Source organism: Tarenaya hassleriana, unplaced genomic scaffold (assembly GCF_000463585.1).
Source record: "Tarenaya hassleriana unplaced genomic scaffold, ASM46358v1 Cleome25, whole genome shotgun sequence".
Taxonomy (NCBI): Eukaryota; Viridiplantae; Streptophyta; class Magnoliopsida; order Brassicales; family Cleomaceae; genus Tarenaya; species Tarenaya hassleriana.
In genome coordinates, this window is record NW_010965775.1 from 1,662,010 (window position 1) to 1,681,291 (window position 19,282).

General features: G+C 41.2%; 5 protein-coding genes across 10 annotated transcripts in view; 3 read left to right on the forward strand and 2 right to left on the reverse strand.

The window, feature by feature from the left end:
* Window positions 1–865, forward strand: part of LOC104816484 (phospholipid-transporting ATPase 1) — a 5,182-nt gene extending 4,317 nt beyond the window's left edge. Inside the window, exons 6-7 of the mRNA XM_010545334.2 lie at window positions 1–354; window positions 462–865. The exon at window positions 1–354 is cut by the window's left edge and continues 96 nt beyond it. Of these exons, the coding sequence (XP_010543636.1) occupies window positions 1–354; window positions 462–681 (574 nt within the window). The 3' untranslated portion in view covers window positions 682–865. The remainder of the gene's footprint in view (window positions 355–461) is intronic.
* Window positions 866–910: 45 nt separating this feature from the next.
* Window positions 911–4,682, reverse strand: LOC104816485 (histone-lysine N-methyltransferase, H3 lysine-9 specific SUVH1). Of its 6 annotated transcripts, none has more exons than XM_010545336.2 (5): window positions 4,421–4,571; window positions 1,973–4,342; window positions 1,405–1,455; window positions 1,181–1,270; window positions 911–1,016 (listed from the first exon to the last, which is right to left on the reverse strand). In XM_010545336.2, the coding sequence occupies exon 2, from the start codon at window positions 4,095–4,097 to the stop codon at window positions 2,031–2,033; it is 2,067 nt and encodes a 688-aa protein (XP_010543638.1). In that variant the 5' UTR covers window positions 4,098–4,342; window positions 4,421–4,571; the 3' UTR covers window positions 911–1,016; window positions 1,181–1,270; window positions 1,405–1,455; window positions 1,973–2,030. The 6 variants fall into 6 exon arrangements, with proteins under 6 accessions (XP_010543638.1, XP_019058396.1, XP_019058395.1 ...); XM_019202851.1 differs by lacking the exon at window positions 911–1,016 and adding an exon at window positions 4,581–4,682 and having other exon boundaries at window positions 1,044–1,270; window positions 1,973–4,323; window positions 4,421–4,480; XM_019202850.1 differs by lacking the exon at window positions 911–1,016 and adding an exon at window positions 4,581–4,682 and having other exon boundaries at window positions 1,044–1,270; window positions 4,421–4,480.
* A 1,046-nt stretch (window positions 4,683–5,728) lies between these two features.
* Window positions 5,729–7,916, forward strand: LOC104816487 (putative pectinesterase/pectinesterase inhibitor 24). Its single transcript, XM_010545340.1, has 2 exons — window positions 5,729–6,776; window positions 7,197–7,916. Exons 1-2 carry the CDS (start codon window positions 5,729–5,731, stop codon window positions 7,871–7,873), a joined length of 1,725 nt encoding a protein of 574 aa, XP_010543642.1. The 3' UTR covers window positions 7,874–7,916.
* Window positions 7,917–9,044: 1,128 nt separating this feature from the next.
* LOC104816488 (probable pectinesterase/pectinesterase inhibitor 46) lies at window positions 9,045–11,411 on the forward strand. Its single transcript, XM_010545341.1, has 2 exons — window positions 9,045–10,160; window positions 10,525–11,411. Exons 1-2 carry the CDS (start codon window positions 9,110–9,112, stop codon window positions 11,202–11,204), a joined length of 1,731 nt encoding a protein of 576 aa, XP_010543643.1. The 5' UTR covers window positions 9,045–9,109; the 3' UTR covers window positions 11,205–11,411.
* Window positions 11,412–16,714: 5,303 nt separating this feature from the next.
* The window catches only part of LOC104816683 (probable pectinesterase/pectinesterase inhibitor 47), a 4,005-nt gene continuing 1,437 nt past the window's right edge, over window positions 16,715–19,282 (reverse strand). The window contains 3 exon segments of the mRNA XM_010545613.1: window positions 16,715–17,396; window positions 17,817–18,007; window positions 18,092–18,456. Coding sequence (XP_010543915.1) covers window positions 16,888–17,396; window positions 17,817–18,007; window positions 18,092–18,456 — 1,065 coding nt within the window. The 3' untranslated portion in view covers window positions 16,715–16,887.

Here is a 19,282-nt window from a genome sequence, read left to right on the forward strand (position 1 = left end):
TCTTGACAAAGATCTCGGGAAAAGGCCCCTTCTCGGGCATCCTCAGCTCTACGGTGTAGGCCAGAGAGGCGAGGGTTTCTCCACGAGACTATTTTGGGTAACAATGCTCGACACTCTCTGGCAAAGCGTTGCCATTTTCTTCATCCCTCTTTTCGCATACCGGGAAAGTACCATCGATACATCGAGCCTTGGAGATCTCTGGACCATTGCAGCTGTTGTGGTGGTTAACCTTCACTTGGCCATGGATGTGATCAGATGGAACTGGATCGTTCATGCCGCCATTTGGGGATCCATAGTTGCAACTTGTATATGTGTCATTGTGATTGATGCTATACCAGACCTGCCCGGTTACTGGTACGTTTTCCGACCCTTGTTCTGGTTGAATTCTTGGCCTTTCGTCTCTGTGTCTTGTTGCAGAGTCTTATTCTGTTATCCTCTGTTTGTTTTTCGGGACATGACAGGGCAATCTTCCAAGTGGCGAAGACATGGATGTTCTGGTTCTGTTTGCTCGCCATCATTGTAACGGCATTGCTTCCAAGATTCGCCATCAAATTTCTCGGTGAATATTACAAACCTTCCGATGTTCGGATCGCCAGAGAATCAGAAAAGCTCCGAACTTTTGGAGAACCCGAAACCCGAGAAACCGAAATGAATCTGGTTCAAGACTCTTCAAGGCGATGAACACTGAAACAGCTGCAGCTCAGGACCAAATTTTTTTATACCTTCTGTGAAAAAAATCACTTCGTTTTTGTATCCCTTTGATTGCTATCCAAAGGATAGAGTTTGTAAGTTCGTAGTAAAAGATCATAGGTGTTGTTATACTGTAACCTTGATCCTGTTTGTACCATACACAGCCATTTTTCCATTGTAAAGCAAAATCACAAGAGTTCCTTTCAAACAGAGCATTGGCTGAACTCAAGCAAATCCACTTCTCGCATTTGGGTAATCAAGAAATTTTCAGACAGATGATGTTTTAAGAGCGACATTGACTGGTCCTCTGTTTCCTTGTCGGCTTTCTGTTGAACACAGCAAACACATCACCGTGATTTATCCAAACAGACCCATGATGTCAAAACTGGAAACCGAAATTTGTCCTGAGATATATTTCTTAACACTATCATCACATCTCCAACTCTCCAACAAGTTAAAAGGAAAACATGGGGGCGAGCGAAATGTTTACATTCCGACAGATTAGATAGATGCTTGAGCCTCTTCGGGTTTTGAGGGAGATGCCACAAAAAAATTCCTTCACAAACTTGCATCTTCTTCTCTGCATCGTGGGTTCATGCCCGGTAATAGAAGGAAAGAATCAGGAATAGAAGCTCATTGCACGTATACTACAACCGATATGGGACATATTTGATGGAAAATGGGAAGATCAACCGAAAAGGGAGAGAGACTTACTTCTTAGTTGCCCCGAAACCACCCTATTCCACCGAGCATTCGACATTTCGGCTGCCCAAATAAATGAAATCAGGGATGCATATGTTAGGCATTCGATTATGCTTTCGCACAAGAAGCAATGGTTGAAAGCCAATTATGCATCATAAAGGAAAGCTTTTTTCTTTTCCTTTTTTTTTTCCGGTATACTGCAGAGAGGTTGCACATAAGAATGAAGCCGTTAACAAAAATCGAGAATTTTGTTAACGGCTGAAACAGATTCAGACATTCTACTACGAGATAAGCAACTAAAACAAAAACAGGTAACAGCACTTAAGAAGAGTGCCAGTAGCAAAGCATAAACTCATACTACATATCTTCTATTGGCGTCTGATCCATAAATGCCAAACTCATACTATTTGAACAAGGTTCCTAGATGGTAGACATGGATGGTATATGCCAATTGCAAATAGCGAAATAGATTCAGTACATCGACCAAACACATGCTGATATTGCAATGACAAGCCACACGCATTTACTGAGACGACGTAATTCTAAATGGCAATACACAACATATGTCAAAGATGCAAACCTTTTGTCATAAAAATCACTGGCTCCAGTTACTTGCCAAGCGTCATTTCTTACCACGATCAACCGAATGATCCCCGGCAGTACTCTGATCCACACAAACATTTCTTCTTCCCATACAGAGGAGCACCTGCCTCTGTTCCACTTGGACGAGAAACTCCATAATCGTATGTTAGTTCGGTCATGGGAGGGATGTGCGAAAGGGCAAAAAAGGCGACATGGAAGAAGGATTGATTGTTATGCTCATACATAACCGGCTGCCAGAAGACATTTGGAGAGCAACTGTGGTTCATGAACCGAGCCACATTTCCAACATTCTTTGCACTGATTACAAGTGGTGCTGGTATATAGAAATCTTCAGATATCTCCTCAGAATTATCCTCCTCTGCCAAGCCCGGTTCGTAGTTCCACTTAAAGGGTGTATAAGCCCGGGTTGTATCAAAGGTGTAATCATCATCAGCCACAGCTCCTTGCAACATGGACTTGTTTTTGGCTTCTCCTGCATATATACATATAAAAGAACCAGCTCGGATAGGATCCCATGACCGTAAGCCCCAACCCTTATTCGCTGTCTTGAAAACTTCCAACCGAACTTTCAATCCCATTTGGGTTACCCTGTTTTTGCAATTCATACATGGGCATGCTGGGCTGCATTCATATATCACCGGCTTCCGAGAAACTAGAATCCCATTACCCGTGTAAGGGAAATCACCGTCATTTTTCCGGATGCAGGAACAGTTTAGGTTTCCGGGTTTGCATGCTGGGTGACAGTCACATCCAGAGGAAGGGTGAACTAGTCTGAACTGTTCCGAGTACTTTACTGTTGGAGAGTAGGTGAAATAAGCAGGGCCCTTTTCAGTGTCAATGTCATTCACGAGCGAAACAGGTATGCTTTCAGCCCCAGAAGTGAGATCAGGAAGAATAAGGCCCTCCCTTGAGGGAAAACCTTCCTTCCACTTCTGGACTGATTTCCAGACAGCAAAGGCAGGAGGCTGGCCAGGAATTCTCACCAATTTATACTTGAAAGTATTGTGCCCAGATTTCCCTTTCTCTACCCATGACTCTTTGATTTCGTACAGGCCATCATAAATATAGATCTTAGGACTGCCATTCTTGGAGGCATCTTTAAAGCCACGTATGACTCTTACAGGGCTAAACCGCCGCAAACTCCTCTCCAGAGCAAGATTACCCCGTTCAAGCTTTTGGTCAGATGCTTGCTTATCTCTGTCAGCATTCCCACCGTGGCCACTATAAATTAAAATATCAGAATTAGCTTCATCATTATCATAATATCCAGATGAAACAATGCTAGTAGCAACAGGATCTTCATCTGCGTCATCCTTGATAACCATATAGTCGATGCCAGCCATCGATGGAGAATGTAATCCCACCAAACACATCTCAAACCTAAAGAAGAATATGTCCCCAATCTCAACCCCAGGAACAATTCCAAGCCTTTTTGTCATGTTTGTTCGCACACCTTTGCTCATGCAAGAAGATCCAGCTTTCAGATCAGCACGTTTGATAACACCACTGACTGCTTCCTTTGCGTCCTCCAGTTGGGCAAATCTCCTTCTGAGCGCATCAAATCGCAAAAGCACATTGATCACCAACTCCCTATTACCATTCTCCCGGTCTGGTACGCTAATCCCACTGACAAAACCTCCACCAGACACTGCAGCACCCTCGCCAGAACCAAATTGAGTCGGAGTTTTCTTGGTCTTTCTACTCTTCCTTTTTAAGGAATTGGATTCCTCGTGCTCTGAGTGGCCATTAGGCAAATCGTCTGTTCTAAAGGTCCTAAGGGGAGTGACAAATGAAGCTTGACCCCTTTGGGATTGATTCAGATCTGGGGTGTGTTGGTATGCATGTGCTTGTTCTTGTGTCTGTGCCTGTGGTTGTGCTTGTTCTCGTGACTGTGCCTGTGGCTGGGCTTGTTCTTGTGGCTGTGCTTGAGGTGAGCTAAATGGATAAAACGGTGAGAACCCAGATGGAAAAGGTCCAAAGGGAGGTGCACACACAAAGGGTGGACCTTGTTTGGCATCAGGGAAAATCGGCATTAGAGAACGAAGTGGTTTCACATCGAAGACTCTCGTTTTATCATGCTGGTTACCTGAAAACCCTTCCATGGTGGACTCACTCGATCTGATTCAATGTCTACAGAGGAAATGAGATTCTCAAACAAAAAACCCAACCTGAAGAACCTCGCGAACACAAACGCACCCTCCTTCTCCTTCCTCACAACTTAACCATACAGCAAAAGACTTCCCATACTATGCACAAACTGGTATTCTTCACATGGAGAGGTCAAATGAGAGATTCGTCACGAGACAGAAACAGCCTAACATGGGTATTCTGCAACAACAACAAAAAGCTGACAAAACCAGGATTCAAATCCAGAGGAGAAGAGGATCAATTTCCTAACAAACAGATTCAAAAAAACCCTTCTTACCCCTTGTTCCCTTTCCTTTCTCCGTAAACAGATCCGAACATGAGAAAGACGAGCCTGAAACTTCAAAAGACAGAGAGAACCGCAAACTCAGAAATCATGCTTTTTGAGCTCGCTCGCTCATGAAATTAGGGTTTTCACAGAAAGAGAGGGAATTTCTAACCTTGTTTGACGTGAATGCTAAAGCTTGAGGTATCTATGGGGCTAGAGAAGCCTTAGATGAATCATGAACCGTTGGATTTAAATTGGTAGATCTCAGCCGTACAAAAGATCTAGCATCACCGGATACCCACGGTAAGGGTCGTCGCCTGCGTTTCAGCCTTGTGCTTACGTCCGCAGCAGGTCACGTGATGTCTTTTACCGTTTGCCAGTTGTCGGTAAAATCCAAGTATGTTATGTAACGCTCCGTCAGTTTGGAAAATTCTTCTTCCTCCCCAAATTTCTCTTATTCATTATTCGTTTATCATTGGGCCCATTATTTTAATAATAGACTTCACATTGAGCCCATTGGCCCATTATTTTTTAGGTTATAAAGAGGGAAATTTATAATTTTTAATGGAAAATAAAAATGGATGGAAGGGAATGCCTACAATTTGACCAAGCTTTCGCCCGAAATTTATTAATAAAAATATCTAATCACTAAATACAAGCAATCCAATATATATAAACAGCAATTGGGTATACTCAATATATATATATATATATATATATATATATATATTCAAACAAATTTGCGCAAGCGAGTTTTAATTTGTTAGTTACAATAAATTATTTACGTTCTCTACTTATCTATATTTATATAATACAAGCCTATCGGATAAATATAATAAATTAAAGATATACAGCTTTTTACATGTATGGTTCCAGAGATGCAACCGTACGACGGATTTGTTTGCATCATGTCGCATTCCACATATATTAAGAAACAAAAATAATTCATTAAGAAAATTTATTTCAATTTTTTGGTAAAACCTATTCAATAATAAAATAATTACGGTTAATAATAAAAATAAAAAAAGTCAAATTTTTCATTAAATATTTGATGCACCGACCCATTTATATTCATACAAAAACATGGAGAGGCACTTGTGTCATGACATTGGTTCCCTTCCTACACACCTCGCCTTCGTGCCACGCACGTAACCGCCGCTTCACAAAATTAATTATATTCGTTTTAAATTTTAAAAAATTATCCTCTCAACGTATTTATATCAAAACGAAAATAATTGCAGGTACAACACAAAAATCTCCGAATAATTCAGATTTAAAATAAAAAAAAAGACATTCCGGCAACAGAACGAAATTACGGGAATGTCCTCGTACGGAAAAGTCGACGAGAACAATCAAGCGAGGCTCGAAGCTCGCCGGAGAACAAGAAAGAGAATCACAATCATCGCCGTGTCATCCGTCGTCCTCGCATGCACGGTGATCGGAATCATCGCCGGAACCACCACACACGGCGGGAAAAAATCCCCGGAAAACAACGCCGGCTCGATCTCCGCCTCCGTGAAAGCCCTATGCAACGTGACGTTGTACCAAGAACGGTGTTTTCAGAGCCTTAGCTCGGCCGCAAACTCAAGCAGTCTCAGCCCTGAAGAGCTCTTTACATTGGCAGTCAAAATCACAGTCAAAGAGCTCTCCGAGGCATTGAAGAGATTCTCCGACGAAAAATCTGGCGGAAAAGGCGGCAATTCGACGGCGATGGCGGCCATGGGAGCTTGCAGGGAGCTTCTTGAGCTGGCGGTGGAGTATCTGAACGAGACGGCGGCTTCCTCCTCATCACACAACGACCTAACGTTACCGGAACTGGTAGATGATCTCAGGACATGGCTTAGCTCCGTCGAAACGTATCAAGAAACGTGCATTGATGCGTTAGAGAAAGCGACGAACGAAGAGAATCCGAATTTGAAGATGTACGGAGAAACCCATCTGAAGAATTCTACGGAATCAGCGAGCAACGCTTTGGCGATCATAACGTGGTTAGGGAAGATTGCTAAGTCCATGAACCTAAGACGGCGTTTGCTGACAACAAAGGTGGATTCCGAGGACGAGGAAATGGCGTTTCTGGGGAGGAGATTGTTGCAGAGTACGACGGATTTGAGGAAGATAGCGAATATCGTGGTGGCGAAAGATGGGTCGGGGAAGTACAAGACGTTAAGCCGGGCATTAGAGGATGTGCCCGAGAAGAGCACGAAGAGAACGATCATATACGTGAAGAAGGGAACGTATGTAGAGAATGTTAGGGTTGAGAAGAATAAATGGAACGTCGTGATGGTCGGAGACGGACAGGGGAGGACCGTTGTGTCGTTCGGACTCAACTTTGTCGATGGAACTCCGACGTTCAAAACGGCCACATTCGGTAACTTCCCTTTTCTGATCTGTTATAATATATTTGTTGGGTTTGATCCCTGTTACGTGTGACACAAGAAACGCATTTTAGGACACGTTAAGGCAAACACAGAGAAGCTTATGATTAATCAATCATTATGAGCCCTAAATAGTTGAATTTATCTGTTTTAAATATTAAAACACATTTGATATAACACAAAACACACAGTAATGTAATGAACCAACGATTTAATTACAAGCTATAACTGTTGCTTTTCTCCCAAGAAACGGAACCTTAAAGTGCTCTTTTGCTGCCAGTTTCCTCGCATTTTATGCAATCTTTCAACTTCTGATCACTGGTTTGGAGTTATACACTGTTAATTCCCAACGGTTTCGATTTGTTTCACCACTTTGGTTTCCGGTTTAACGTATCGGTTTCCTCTTTAACCAGCTGTCTTCGGGAAAGGCTTCATGGCACGAGACATGAGCTTCCGAAACACTGCCGGTCCGTCCAAGCACCAAGCCGTAGCCCTAATGGTATCAGCCGACCTAGCCGCCTTCTACCGGTGCACAATGGACGCATACCAAGACACACTCTACGTCCATGCACAGCGCCAGTTCTACCGCGAATGCACCGTCCTCGGAACAGTGGATTTCATCTTCGGAAACTCAGCCGTGGTCCTGCAGAACTGCTTCATCCTTCCGCGACGGCCCATGGACGGTCAGGAAAACACGATCACGGCTCAAGGAAGAACCGACCCGAATCAGAACACAGGAATCTCCATCCACAACTGTAAAATCTCGCCGTTTGGAAACCTAAGCGGTGTGCAGACGTTCCTGGGAAGGCCGTGGAAGGATTTTTCGACGACAGTGTACCTGGAATCGTTCATGAATGAGTTCGTCAATCCGAAGGGGTGGCTGCCATGGACGGGAGATTCGGCTCCGTCGACGATATTCTACGGAGAGTACAAGAACTTTGGCGGAGGAGCTTCGACGAGGAAGAGGGTCAATTGGAAGGGTTTGAGGTTTATCGGCACGAAGGAAGCGAATAGGTTTAGCGTGAGAACGTTCGTCCAAGGACCAAAGTGGCTGCCTGCTTCTGGTGTTCCTTTCAAGTCTGCTGTCTGATTCTCGAGTGTGTTTTCTTTAATTAACTGTGGTAGTTTGGATTTTTTTTTTTTGTTGTAACATTGGTTATTGTTTCATTGATTTAGAAGTTGAATAATGATAAATATATGATTATTTTTATAATTAAAAAAATGTACCGTATTTTTTACCCAATTATATTTTTAAAAATCAGGAAAATACTGATAAATTCTCCTTTGCATGTCTGAACCCATAGTAAATAAATATGTAATCTTTATATGCGGTTGAGCAAGATTTGATGTCCCCAATGCAATACCCAAAGAATCCAAAATATAGATCGTTTTTTTTATATATAATTTGTTAGAAAAATATTATAAATTATAGAATAATTATAGAAAAGATTTGAAGCCAAAAGACTTAGTTAGCTCTTAAACTGGATTTTGTGTGTGTCGGCAAAATGAACCGTTCAATGCTTTTATATTAAAAAAACGACATTAACTAAACAGATCCTGCAATGACAGACATTCCCAGAGAATATCTTCTCCCCATTTCATTATTTAAAATTGCAAAAAATATACAAAATCTTTGCGTATTTTCATACTTTAAATATTGAATATTTAATTGTTTCAATACCACAAGAAAAGTATACATATTTTTCTGCATGTATTTGAAATTCGATCATAAACTACAAACAAAATGTTGCGAGTTTTGACAGTAAGAATATTAATATTAAAATATAAAATTTGTAAATTTACACACTACAATAAGAGTATAAATTAATATGGAGAGCATTGGCGGAATCCGCAGACACTGCGTTTGATCGAAAATAAATTTTATGAGAATATCTTATAATTAACAAATGAATGCCTCAAATATCATAACTTTGTATATTTATACAATTACTGTATTTCCGAATACAGTCCATGCCCTATGGTTCGTAATTTATATTGTAAGAGGCATTCTAAATATAACAATAAACAAAATATTGAAATTTTATATAATTGTCATTATCATGAATACAAACTATATATATATATATCCTACAAAAAAAAAAACATGAGAAGCACTTGCGATGACGACCCATCTTAGTGCCTCGCACGCAATGTACCGCGTCATAGAATTTAATTATTATGTTTCGTTATAACTATATGCATATATATATATATACACACATAAAGGCAACATTGGAATTAAACACAATCGAAAACGGAATTAACCGAATAATTCACTTTTTTTAATCTTTTTTTGAAAAGAAAAACGTAGGAGAGAATTACGAAAATGTCCTCCTACGGCAAACTCGACGAGGCGGAGCAGGCGAGGCTCGTGGCTCGCCGGAGAACGAGGAAGAGAATCGCTATCATTGCCATATCCTCCATCGTCCTCGCCTGCGTTGTAATCGGAGCCGTCGTCGGAACCACCACTCACGCCGCAAAAAACTCACGGCAGAACGACGCCGGCGCCGGCGACGGAGGCTCCATCTCCGCCTCCGTCAAGGCCGTCTGCGATGTCACTCTCTACAAAGACACGTGTTACAAATCCATTGGCTCCTCCCCCAACGCCACGAATCTCTCCCCCGAACAGCTGTTCAAGCTCGCCGTCAAAATCACCCTGGAAGAGCTCTCCAAGTCCGCCGCCAAATTTTCCAACGGTGGCGGAGTAAACGGCGGGAACGTGACGGAGGCGGCGATGGGGGCGTGCAAGGAGCTTATAGAGCTAGCGGTAGAGCATCTCAACGAGACGATGACGTCACTCGGCGGGAAGGTGACGTCGTTGCCGGAGCTGGCGGATGATCTCAGGACATGGCTCAGCTCCGTCGAGACGTACCAAGAAACATGCGTCGAAGCACTGGAAGATGCCATGACGAAGAACAACGAGAACGTAGATTTGAAGACGTACGGAGAAACTCATCTCAAGAACTCGACGGAGATGACGAGCAATGCCTTGGCGATCATAACGTGGCTCACGAAAATCGCCGACTCCATCAATCTCCGTCGCCGTCTGTTATCTTCGTCCGGATTCGGAGTTGACGAAACGTTTCTTGGACGGAGATTGTTACAGGGAACAGATTTGAAGAAGATGGCGAATATCGTGGTGGCAAAAGACGGGTCGGGGAAGTACAAGACGATTAGTCGGGCGTTAGAGGATGTGCCTGAGAATAGCGATAGGAGGACGATCATATACGTGAAGAAGGGAGTGTATGTGGAGAACGTTAGGGTCGAGAAGAGTAAGTGGAACGTCGTGATGGTCGGAGACGGACAGGACAAGACCATTGTGTCGTTCGGACTCAACTTTGTCGATGGAACTCCGACGTTTCAGACCGCTACGTTCGGTGAGCGCCCTCTATTTCCGATGTTTCGATTTTTTTGTTTTTTTGATAATCATGTTTCCATTTATTTTACTTGTTCTGATTCTGTCTTATGTCTTAAAAAACATTTTTTTTTCTTGTTTTGAAGCTCCAGCTCGCTCTATTTCTCTCCCATAAGCTTTTAGCTAGGGTTTAATATTTAGGGTTAATAATTGTTAATGGTGCCACCAAATTTGACATTTGATCCAACTTTTTTCTGAGAACATGTATGATATGGTTTTTGTTTATAGGATCGTATGTATAGAAAAGGGTCTTTACCATCAGCCTAAAATTTGTCATGAAAGATCTAAATTCGAGGTATTGACTTGTATATCTTTCGGTTGAACAGCTGTGTTCGGGAAGGGCTTCATGGCTCGGGACATGGGCTTCCGCAACACCGCCGGACCAGCCAAGCACCAGGCCGTGGCCCTGATGGTATCGGCGGGCCTAGCCGTCTTCTATCGATGCACCATGGACGCATTCCAGGACACACTCTACGCCCACGCCCAACGCCAGTTCTACCGTGAATGCTCCATCCTCGGAACAGTCGATTTCATATTCGGAAACTCGGCCGTGGTCTTCCAGAACTGCACCATCCTTCCCCGACGGCCCATGACAGGCCAACAGAACACAATAACGGCGCAGGGACGAACCGATCCTAACCAGAACACCGGAATCTCGATCCACAAATGCAACATCTTGCCTTTGGGCAACCTCTCTGGTGTCCAAACGTTCCTTGGTCGGCCTTGGAAGAACTTTTCTACGACGGTGATCATGAGATCGTTCATGGACGGATTCGTTGATCCGAAAGGGTGGTTGCCGTGGGTCGGAGACTCGGCACCCGACACGATCTTTTACGCCGAGCATGAGAATTTCGGACCAGGAGCTTCGACCAAGAATAGGGTTAAGTGGAAGGGTTTGAGGACTTTCTTGACGAAGAAGGAAGCTAACAAGTTCACCGTGAAACCCTTCATCAACGGCAACAAATGGTTGCCGGCCACCGGAGTTCCGTTCAAATCCGACCTTTGAGTTTTCTTTTTTAATTTCTTTATTTCATTGAATTCTATTACAAGGGCTGGTCGGAAAATTTGATGTCTAGCCGCCATTTTGTTTTTGTAACGAACTCACACGTCTCTCTTCTGATTTTATAATTCTGTCGGTTCTTTGTTTTCGTGTGGTTATGTTGTAAAACTTCTCAAAAGGTTCTTCTCTTCATCTGTCACTTTTTTTATGATACATTTTAAAGTTCGAAATTCGAATTCGACAGGAGATTTTTTTTTTTTAAAATATGTAAATTTACCGGATCTTTGGTCCGACTACATCTCTCAAAAGTGTAAGAGGAGACCAAGAATATCCTCTCGCAGTGCTTAGCACTGGCCCTAGATCGAACAACCGAAGAAGAACTCGAAAAATTAAGAAAACTCTAAGAAGGAAATTGGAAGGATACTTAGAAGAAAGACTTATACTTAAGACTCTTTTTATTTCTTTGATTTTTTGCTTGAATACACAAATGAGGGGAGGGGGTATTTATAGCCCCATGGTTACAACTATTCATATAAAAATCTACATTAAAATATTTATAATCTAGAGATTTCTATATATTTTTTATTATAATTATCTAGATTTTTCTATATAAAAATCTAGATATTATTCTTATAAAAACTTCTAGAAATTGGACCAAAATTAATATTGGGTTTGGTTTATTGGATCAATGATCCATAAACTTAATCCAAAATTATTTTGGCCCAAAAAACCTAAAATCAAGTTTAATTTTAATACTCCCCCTTAAACTTGATTTTTGGATACAAGTCCGAGTTTTGAACGAAGAAACTCGAACTTTCCCTTTGGAAGCGTCTTGGTGAAAATATCGGCGATGTTGTCCTCGCTTCGTACTTCCAATGCCTCGATCGTCCCATCCAGTACTTTCTCTCTGATGAAGTGATGCTCGATCTCGATGTGCTTTGTCCTTGCGTGGAACACAGGATTGTTCGCTAGTTTGAGGGCACTTTGATTGTCTCCAAAAAGTGGAGTTGATTTGTTGATGTATACGTTTAGATCTTCAAGAAGTCTTCGAAGCCATATGCACTCCTGAACTGCAAGCGTCGATGCCTTGTATTCTGCTTCAGTTGTTGATAAGGACACTGAACCTTGCTTCTTGCTGCACCAGGAGATACTTGTGTCACCGCATAAGAAGACATAACCAGAGGTAGATCTTCTATCATCTAGATCACCACCAAAGTCAGCATCTGTGAAGCCATAGAGTGAAAATTCTGAATTACTCTTGTAAAACAACCCCATATCAAGAGTAGTATTGATATACTTCAGAATGTTCTTCGTAGCTTCTAAATGAGATTTCCTTGGTGCTTGCATGAACCGACTAACAAGCCCAACTGAGAATGCAATATCTGGCCGTGTGATGGTCAGGTATAACAAGCTTCCAACGAGAGCACGATAAGGTCGAGGATCACATAACAAAGACCCTTCATCTCGCCTGAGCTTTATATTCACATCCAGTGGGGTTGAACGAGTTTTTCCTTCCTTCACTCTGAATCTCTCAAGAATTCTCTTTGCATATATTTGTTGACCGATGAAGATTCCATTATTTATCTTCTTAACCTCCAACCCAAGAAATGTGTTCAACTCTCCCAACCTCTTCATTTCAAACCTTAATGACATCTCTTCTTGAAGGCGAGAAATCTCTTCATCATTATTTTCTGTTATGATCAGATCATCCACATATAACAGAATAATAACATGGATGCTTTCATGTTTTTTGATGAATAAGCTGGGATCGGAATTCGAAGCCATATATCCGCAAAATTGCAGATATTGAGCAATTTTTCCGTACCATGCTCGAGGAGCTTGTTTCAAACCATAAAGAGCTTTCTTAAGTTTGCAGACATAACCTGGATACTTTGGTGAAATAAACCCCGGTGGTTGCTCCATATAGATATTTGTATCCAGTTCTCCGTATAAGAATGCATTCTTCACATCAAGTTGCCATAACTTCCAATTGTAACTTGCAGCGAGAGATAAGATTGCACGTACCGTGATCATTTTGGCCACCGGACTAAACGTTTCTTCATAGTCTTCTCCGTACTTCTGAGAGAATCCACGAGCAACCAATCTTGCCTTGTATCGTTCAACACTTCCATCAGCCTTTCTTTTGATCCGATAAACCCATTTACAAGACACCGGTTGAACTTTATCAGGTTTTGGAACCAAATCCCAAGTTTCATTCTTCATGAGTGCGTCCATTTCCTCCTTCATTGCATTCTTCCACTCATGTTTATCTTTTGCCTCTTCATATGAAGCTGGCTCTTCTTCATCAATTGGAGCTGCAAAGAAACACGAGTAAGTAGTGACATAATTCTCATCTCTATACCTTGCCGGTTTCACAATGTTTCTCTTGGGCCGTTGACTAATCCTTTGATCTCCTTGTCCCTCGTCTCCATGAGAGGGGCTCCCCCTTTCTTCTTGCACCTCCTCTGAAAAATTATCATCATAATTTTCCATTGTTGAACTCCTTGTCTCAGAACGTGATCCTTGTTGATCCAGAACAACTTGCTTGGGTACATAGTAGGAGGAAACTTCATCAAACACAACATCACGTGAAACAATGCACTTGTGTGTATTTGGATCCATGCATCTCCAACCTTTTCTACGTTCATCATAGCCAACAAATATGCATTTCTTGGCTTTAGCCTCAAGTTTACTTCTTTGAGGCTCCGGTATATGAACATAGCAGATGGATCCAAAAACCCTGAGATGTTTCACCGTTGGCTTCATCCCGTGCAACATCTCATATGGTGTCTTCATATTGTTAGGGCTGAGCGGCATCCGGTTGATGACGTATGCTGCACATTTCATTCCTTCTGCCCAAAGTTCCTTCGGTAGACTTTTATGATGTAACCAACTTCTACATGTCTCAGTGAGGTGACGGATTTTCCGTTCTGCTACTCCATTTTGCTGAGGAGTGTGTGGACACGTTAGTTCCCTCTTTATACCGTGTTGCCTGCAAAATGAGAGAAACTCATTTGATGTGAACTCTCCTCCATTATCCGTCCTTAAATTCTTGATCTTATGTCCCAACTCTCCTTCGACGGTAACCTTAAATTCCTGAAATCTTGAGAACACCTCAGATTTTTCCTTCACGAAGTATACCCAGGTGTACCGTGAAAAGTCGTCGATGAATAACAACATATAGTGGGACCCAGAGTATGATGCCGTTTTAGTTGGACCCATTAAGTCACTGTGGACCTTCTCTAGAGGAACGGTGCATCGTGAAGTTGATGAGTCAAATGGTAGTCTATGTGACTTCCCATATTGACAACCTTCGCAAACTTCACCAACATCAAGGCTCTTTAACTTGGGGAGACCATTCACCAAGTCTTTCTGTACCATTATCTTGAGTTTGGCCATATTAATATGTCCAAGCCTCGCGTGCCAAAGAGATGCACTGTCATTACTGCTCATTTTATCAACATATGAGCTAGACACCGATAATACATATAGATTTTTAATGCGCGCTCCGGTGTGAACCACATCCGCTTCTAGATTTTTTATATTCCTTAAAAATTTGATGTCTCTTGGGCCGAATAAGACATAGTTACCTGAATCAACCGCATTCACCACTGAGAGAAGATTTTTCTTTACTCCAGGCACATGGTATACGTCCTTAAGTGTGATTGGACCTCCTTCATTTCCGTTGATAACAACGGTCCCTCTCTTCTCAACATGGTGAATGGAGTTGTCTGCCGTGATGATTGCTTCATTTCCGCCATGGCGACAAGAGCTTGAAAATAACTTGTCATCTCCAGTTATGTGATGACTGCAACCAGAGTCTACAATCCATTCAGAAGTGAGAGGATCTGATGTGGACGAACCTGTTAAGGCGGTATCAACCATGAAACACCTCTCCCATGCTTCATCTTCAGTAATGTCTTGTGATTTCGCCATGTTGGTTTGTTGTAGTTTCACACGACAATTTTTCTTGATATGCCCAAGCTTCCCACACCGATAACACTTGACACGATTTTTGTATTTTTCCGTAGCACCTCCTTGGACGATGGTCTTTTCCTTAGCTCCCTCTTGGACGACGACATTTTCCTTAGCTCCGCTTTTGAAAGGTCGTTGCTTTCTTGCCATAAAGGCACTCTCGGAGTCATCGTTAACTTTAACTCCGGCCATTTGCATGGCCAATGTTTCTTGTGAAGATAACAAATTTTCAAACTCCTCAATGGATGGTTGTTCAGACCACCCTTGAATCGACGTCACAAACGGTGTATATTCGGGTCGTAGACCTCGAATAATACATCGTCTCATTCGTGCTTCTGAAATTTTTTCGTCTGGATTAAGACTATTAATTTCAGAGCACAAATTTTTTATCTTCACAAAATATTGTGAAACGGATGACTCCCCCTGCTTGGCATTCGCCAATTCCGTCTCCAAGTATTGCAGACGAGCCTCATTTTTCTTATAGAATAATCTTTCTAATGTCGTCCAAATCTCACTAGCAGAGTTACACTTTTCTATGTGCTCAAACAAGACCGGAGATACTGACCTTTTAAGAGCAAACTCCGCCTTGGCGTTCTTGATCATCCAATCTTTCACTTCTCCGGCACTTGCAGCATCTTCCGTCAGAGCAGTGGTATTGTTACCTCCGACAATCTCCCATAAATCTTCACTTCTAAGATAAGATTGCATGCAAGACTTCCAACTCCGGTAATTGGATTGAGTCAATACTTCCATACCCAATCCAACTACGCGCCCCAAAGACTCCATACTTAGAGTGACCCGAGTTCTCTAACCTCGATCTAGATTAGAGAGGCTCTGATACCATGTAAGAGGAGACCAAGAATATCCTCTCGCAGTGCTTAGCACTGGCCCTAGATCGAACAACCGAAGAAGAACTCGAAAAATTAAGAAAACTCTAAGAAGGAAATTGGAAGGATACTTAGAAGAAAGACTTATACTTAAGACTCTTTTTATTTCTTTGATTTTTTGCTTGAATACACAAATGAGGGGAGGGGGTATTTATAGCCCCATGGTTACAACTATTCATATAAAAATCTACATTAAAATATTTATAATCTAGAGATTTCTATATATTTTTTATTATAATTATCTAGATTTTTCTATATAAAAATCTAGATATTATTCTTATAAAAACTTCTAGAAATTGGACCAAAATTAATATTGGGTTTGGTTTATTGGATCAATGATCCATAAACTTAATCCAAAATTATTTTGGCCCAAAAAACCTAAAATCAAGTTTAATTTTAATAAAAAGATCGGAGAAGTTTGTGTGAATGTCTCTCCAAGTGAGGACTCGAATCCGGATTGATAAGGAGCTTTGATCCATTTCTAATCGGTTGAGCCATCCAATATTGGATAATTCGACACGATATGTATACCAATAACGTAAAAAAAAACCGCAGAGAATGAATGTTATATATATATATTAAAAAATATCACCGAATAAATTTCTTATAGAAATTCGGATCACACACGCAAAAAAATCCTTAACAAGGCTTAGATAGTTAAATATATGAAATTAAGAACCACAATTACACCTTAATTTCCCGAATACACCGACAAAACCATATATCGAGATTATTACAGCGACAAAAAGTAAATATGAAATCCAGATAACAAGAATTAATCGAATCCAATAACGTCCAACATATATATAACATAATCGATCTTTCATTTACTCGTTGTGAACCAATCCTCCACAGAAGGGAATATCCGTTTGAGGCAACCAGGTGTCGCCCATTGTCAAGTTATAGACCGTGAAGTTCATGGCCTGAGTCAAGTTCATCAAACTGTAACCGGGCCACTGAACCCTAGAGCTCGTGTTAGACCCCGGTCCGATATTCTCGTACTCACCGTAGAAGATCGTGTCCAGCCCGGTCGTACCGTTCCACTCGAGCCATCCCTCCGCCTGGACCACCTCGCTGATGTACGATTGCATGTAAACCGTGCGCGAGTACGGTTTCCACGGCCGTCCCAAGAACGTCAGGGTCGAGTTCGGGTCGGCTGCTAGGTCGGGAGCCGCCTGGATCGTGCAGTTGTGGATTGAGATTCCCGTGTTTTGGTTAGGGTCGGTCCGTCCCTGGGCCGTGAATGCGTTCTTTTGATTTTCCAATGGTTTTCGGGCATATAAGTTACAGTTTTGGAAGACTGCAGCGGCGTTTCCGAATATAAAATCAATCGTACCTGTAATTAGAAAGGAAACGAAATTAAATGATGAGAAAATCAGATATAAATAAAAATATTGTAATAGATTAATACGCACACTTGGATTTTTTTAAGAAAATACATAAACTTATTCGATTCTTATTTATAATCATGAATTCACAAGAATTAAAAAAATACGTAAAATAATCTCCAAAAACACTAAAAGTTCAAATAAGAAACGTCATCTAATGACGTGTAATTTTTTTAGTCCTTTTATATTTCATAATTTTATTTGAGTAAAAAAATATTGTATATTTTTCTTAAAAAAATTAAAATTTGTGTATCAATACGAGAGCAAATTCATATATCTACATGATTTTTTTCTTATATAAATGGATGAAAAATTAGTACTTTTTACCAATAAATAATAACGATAAATGGTTAAAAAGAAAATATTACCGTAAATATCACAATCGCGGTAGAACTGTCTAAGGGAATGAACGTAGAGGGTATCTTGATAACCCTCGAAGCTACACCGATAGAACGTGGACAAGTCGGCATTACACCTCAAGGCCACGGCCTGATGCTTCTGCGGCCCGGCCGTGTTCCTGAACGTCACGTCCACCGCCGATGAAGATTCCATTATTTATCTTCTTAACCTCCAACCCAAGAAATGTGTTCAACTCTCAATTAGTTTCAAAAAACCCGAAAAATCGGGGAAAAAACTGAAATACCTACCGAAGGTGGAAGAATTATACGTAGTCCAGCCGTCGACGAAACTGTGATTCCCCGAAATAATCGTCTTGTTAATGCCGTCTCCGACGAGCAGAACGTTCCTTTTGTTCTTAGGCACGACGACGTACTCCTCGTAGAGGCCTTCCCTTGCGTAGATCACGAAGTAGCCGTCCTCCGGGTTCGTGTTGTTCGGAGCGGAGGCCACGGCGGCGGAGATTGTCGTGAAGTTGTCGGATTCGTTCGGGCCGACGATCACCGCCTCCCGGACGAGAACGGAGCCGCCGCTGGTCTGGCCGAGCTCCTCCGTGCTCCGTTCCACTCTCCGGCCGCACTCTTTTTCCTTGTCGCATGTTTTGCGCAATACCTGCGAAATAAATGTATACGTATTTTCTTGAAAATCGTATGGTTTTAAATCTGTGAATTGCAATGATGGTTATAACCCTAATGCACCATATTATATACTTTTGAAGTGGAATTTTTATTTTGTTTTGTTTTTTTTATACCAAAAAATTATTTTGTTTTTGGCGAACCATCTGTTTGTATTTGCGAGAATTCGGCCTACATGTCATCACAAGTTGTATATGTTAAGTGGTGTATTTTTGTCTTCATGTGCTTAACACGCCTTGTGAATATGAACTACATCAATACATACATACGTATACATACATATCGTATACATACATACGTATACATACATATCGTATACATACATACATACATACATATCGTATACATACATACATACATACATATATATATATACATACATACATACATACATACATACATACATACATACATATATACATACATACATACATATCGTATACATACATACATACATACATACATGCATGCATGCATATACATACATACATACATACATACATACATACATACATACATGCATACATACATACATATATATATGCATACGTACGTTGGAAATGAACGGTGAACCCTGTTTCTAGAAAACCGTTGGCCACTCTTGATGAAGTTAATGCCACTTGATGTTTTAAATATTGTTCATTGTGTAGCTATAATGAAATTTAATATTCTTAATTCTGACAGCATTGTCTTGATAGATGAATAGTTCAACAAACACTGATGTAATAATTGAAATAAAACATATAGTGAAATTCCAATGAAAAAGTTATATATACGCATATATATATATATATATATATATA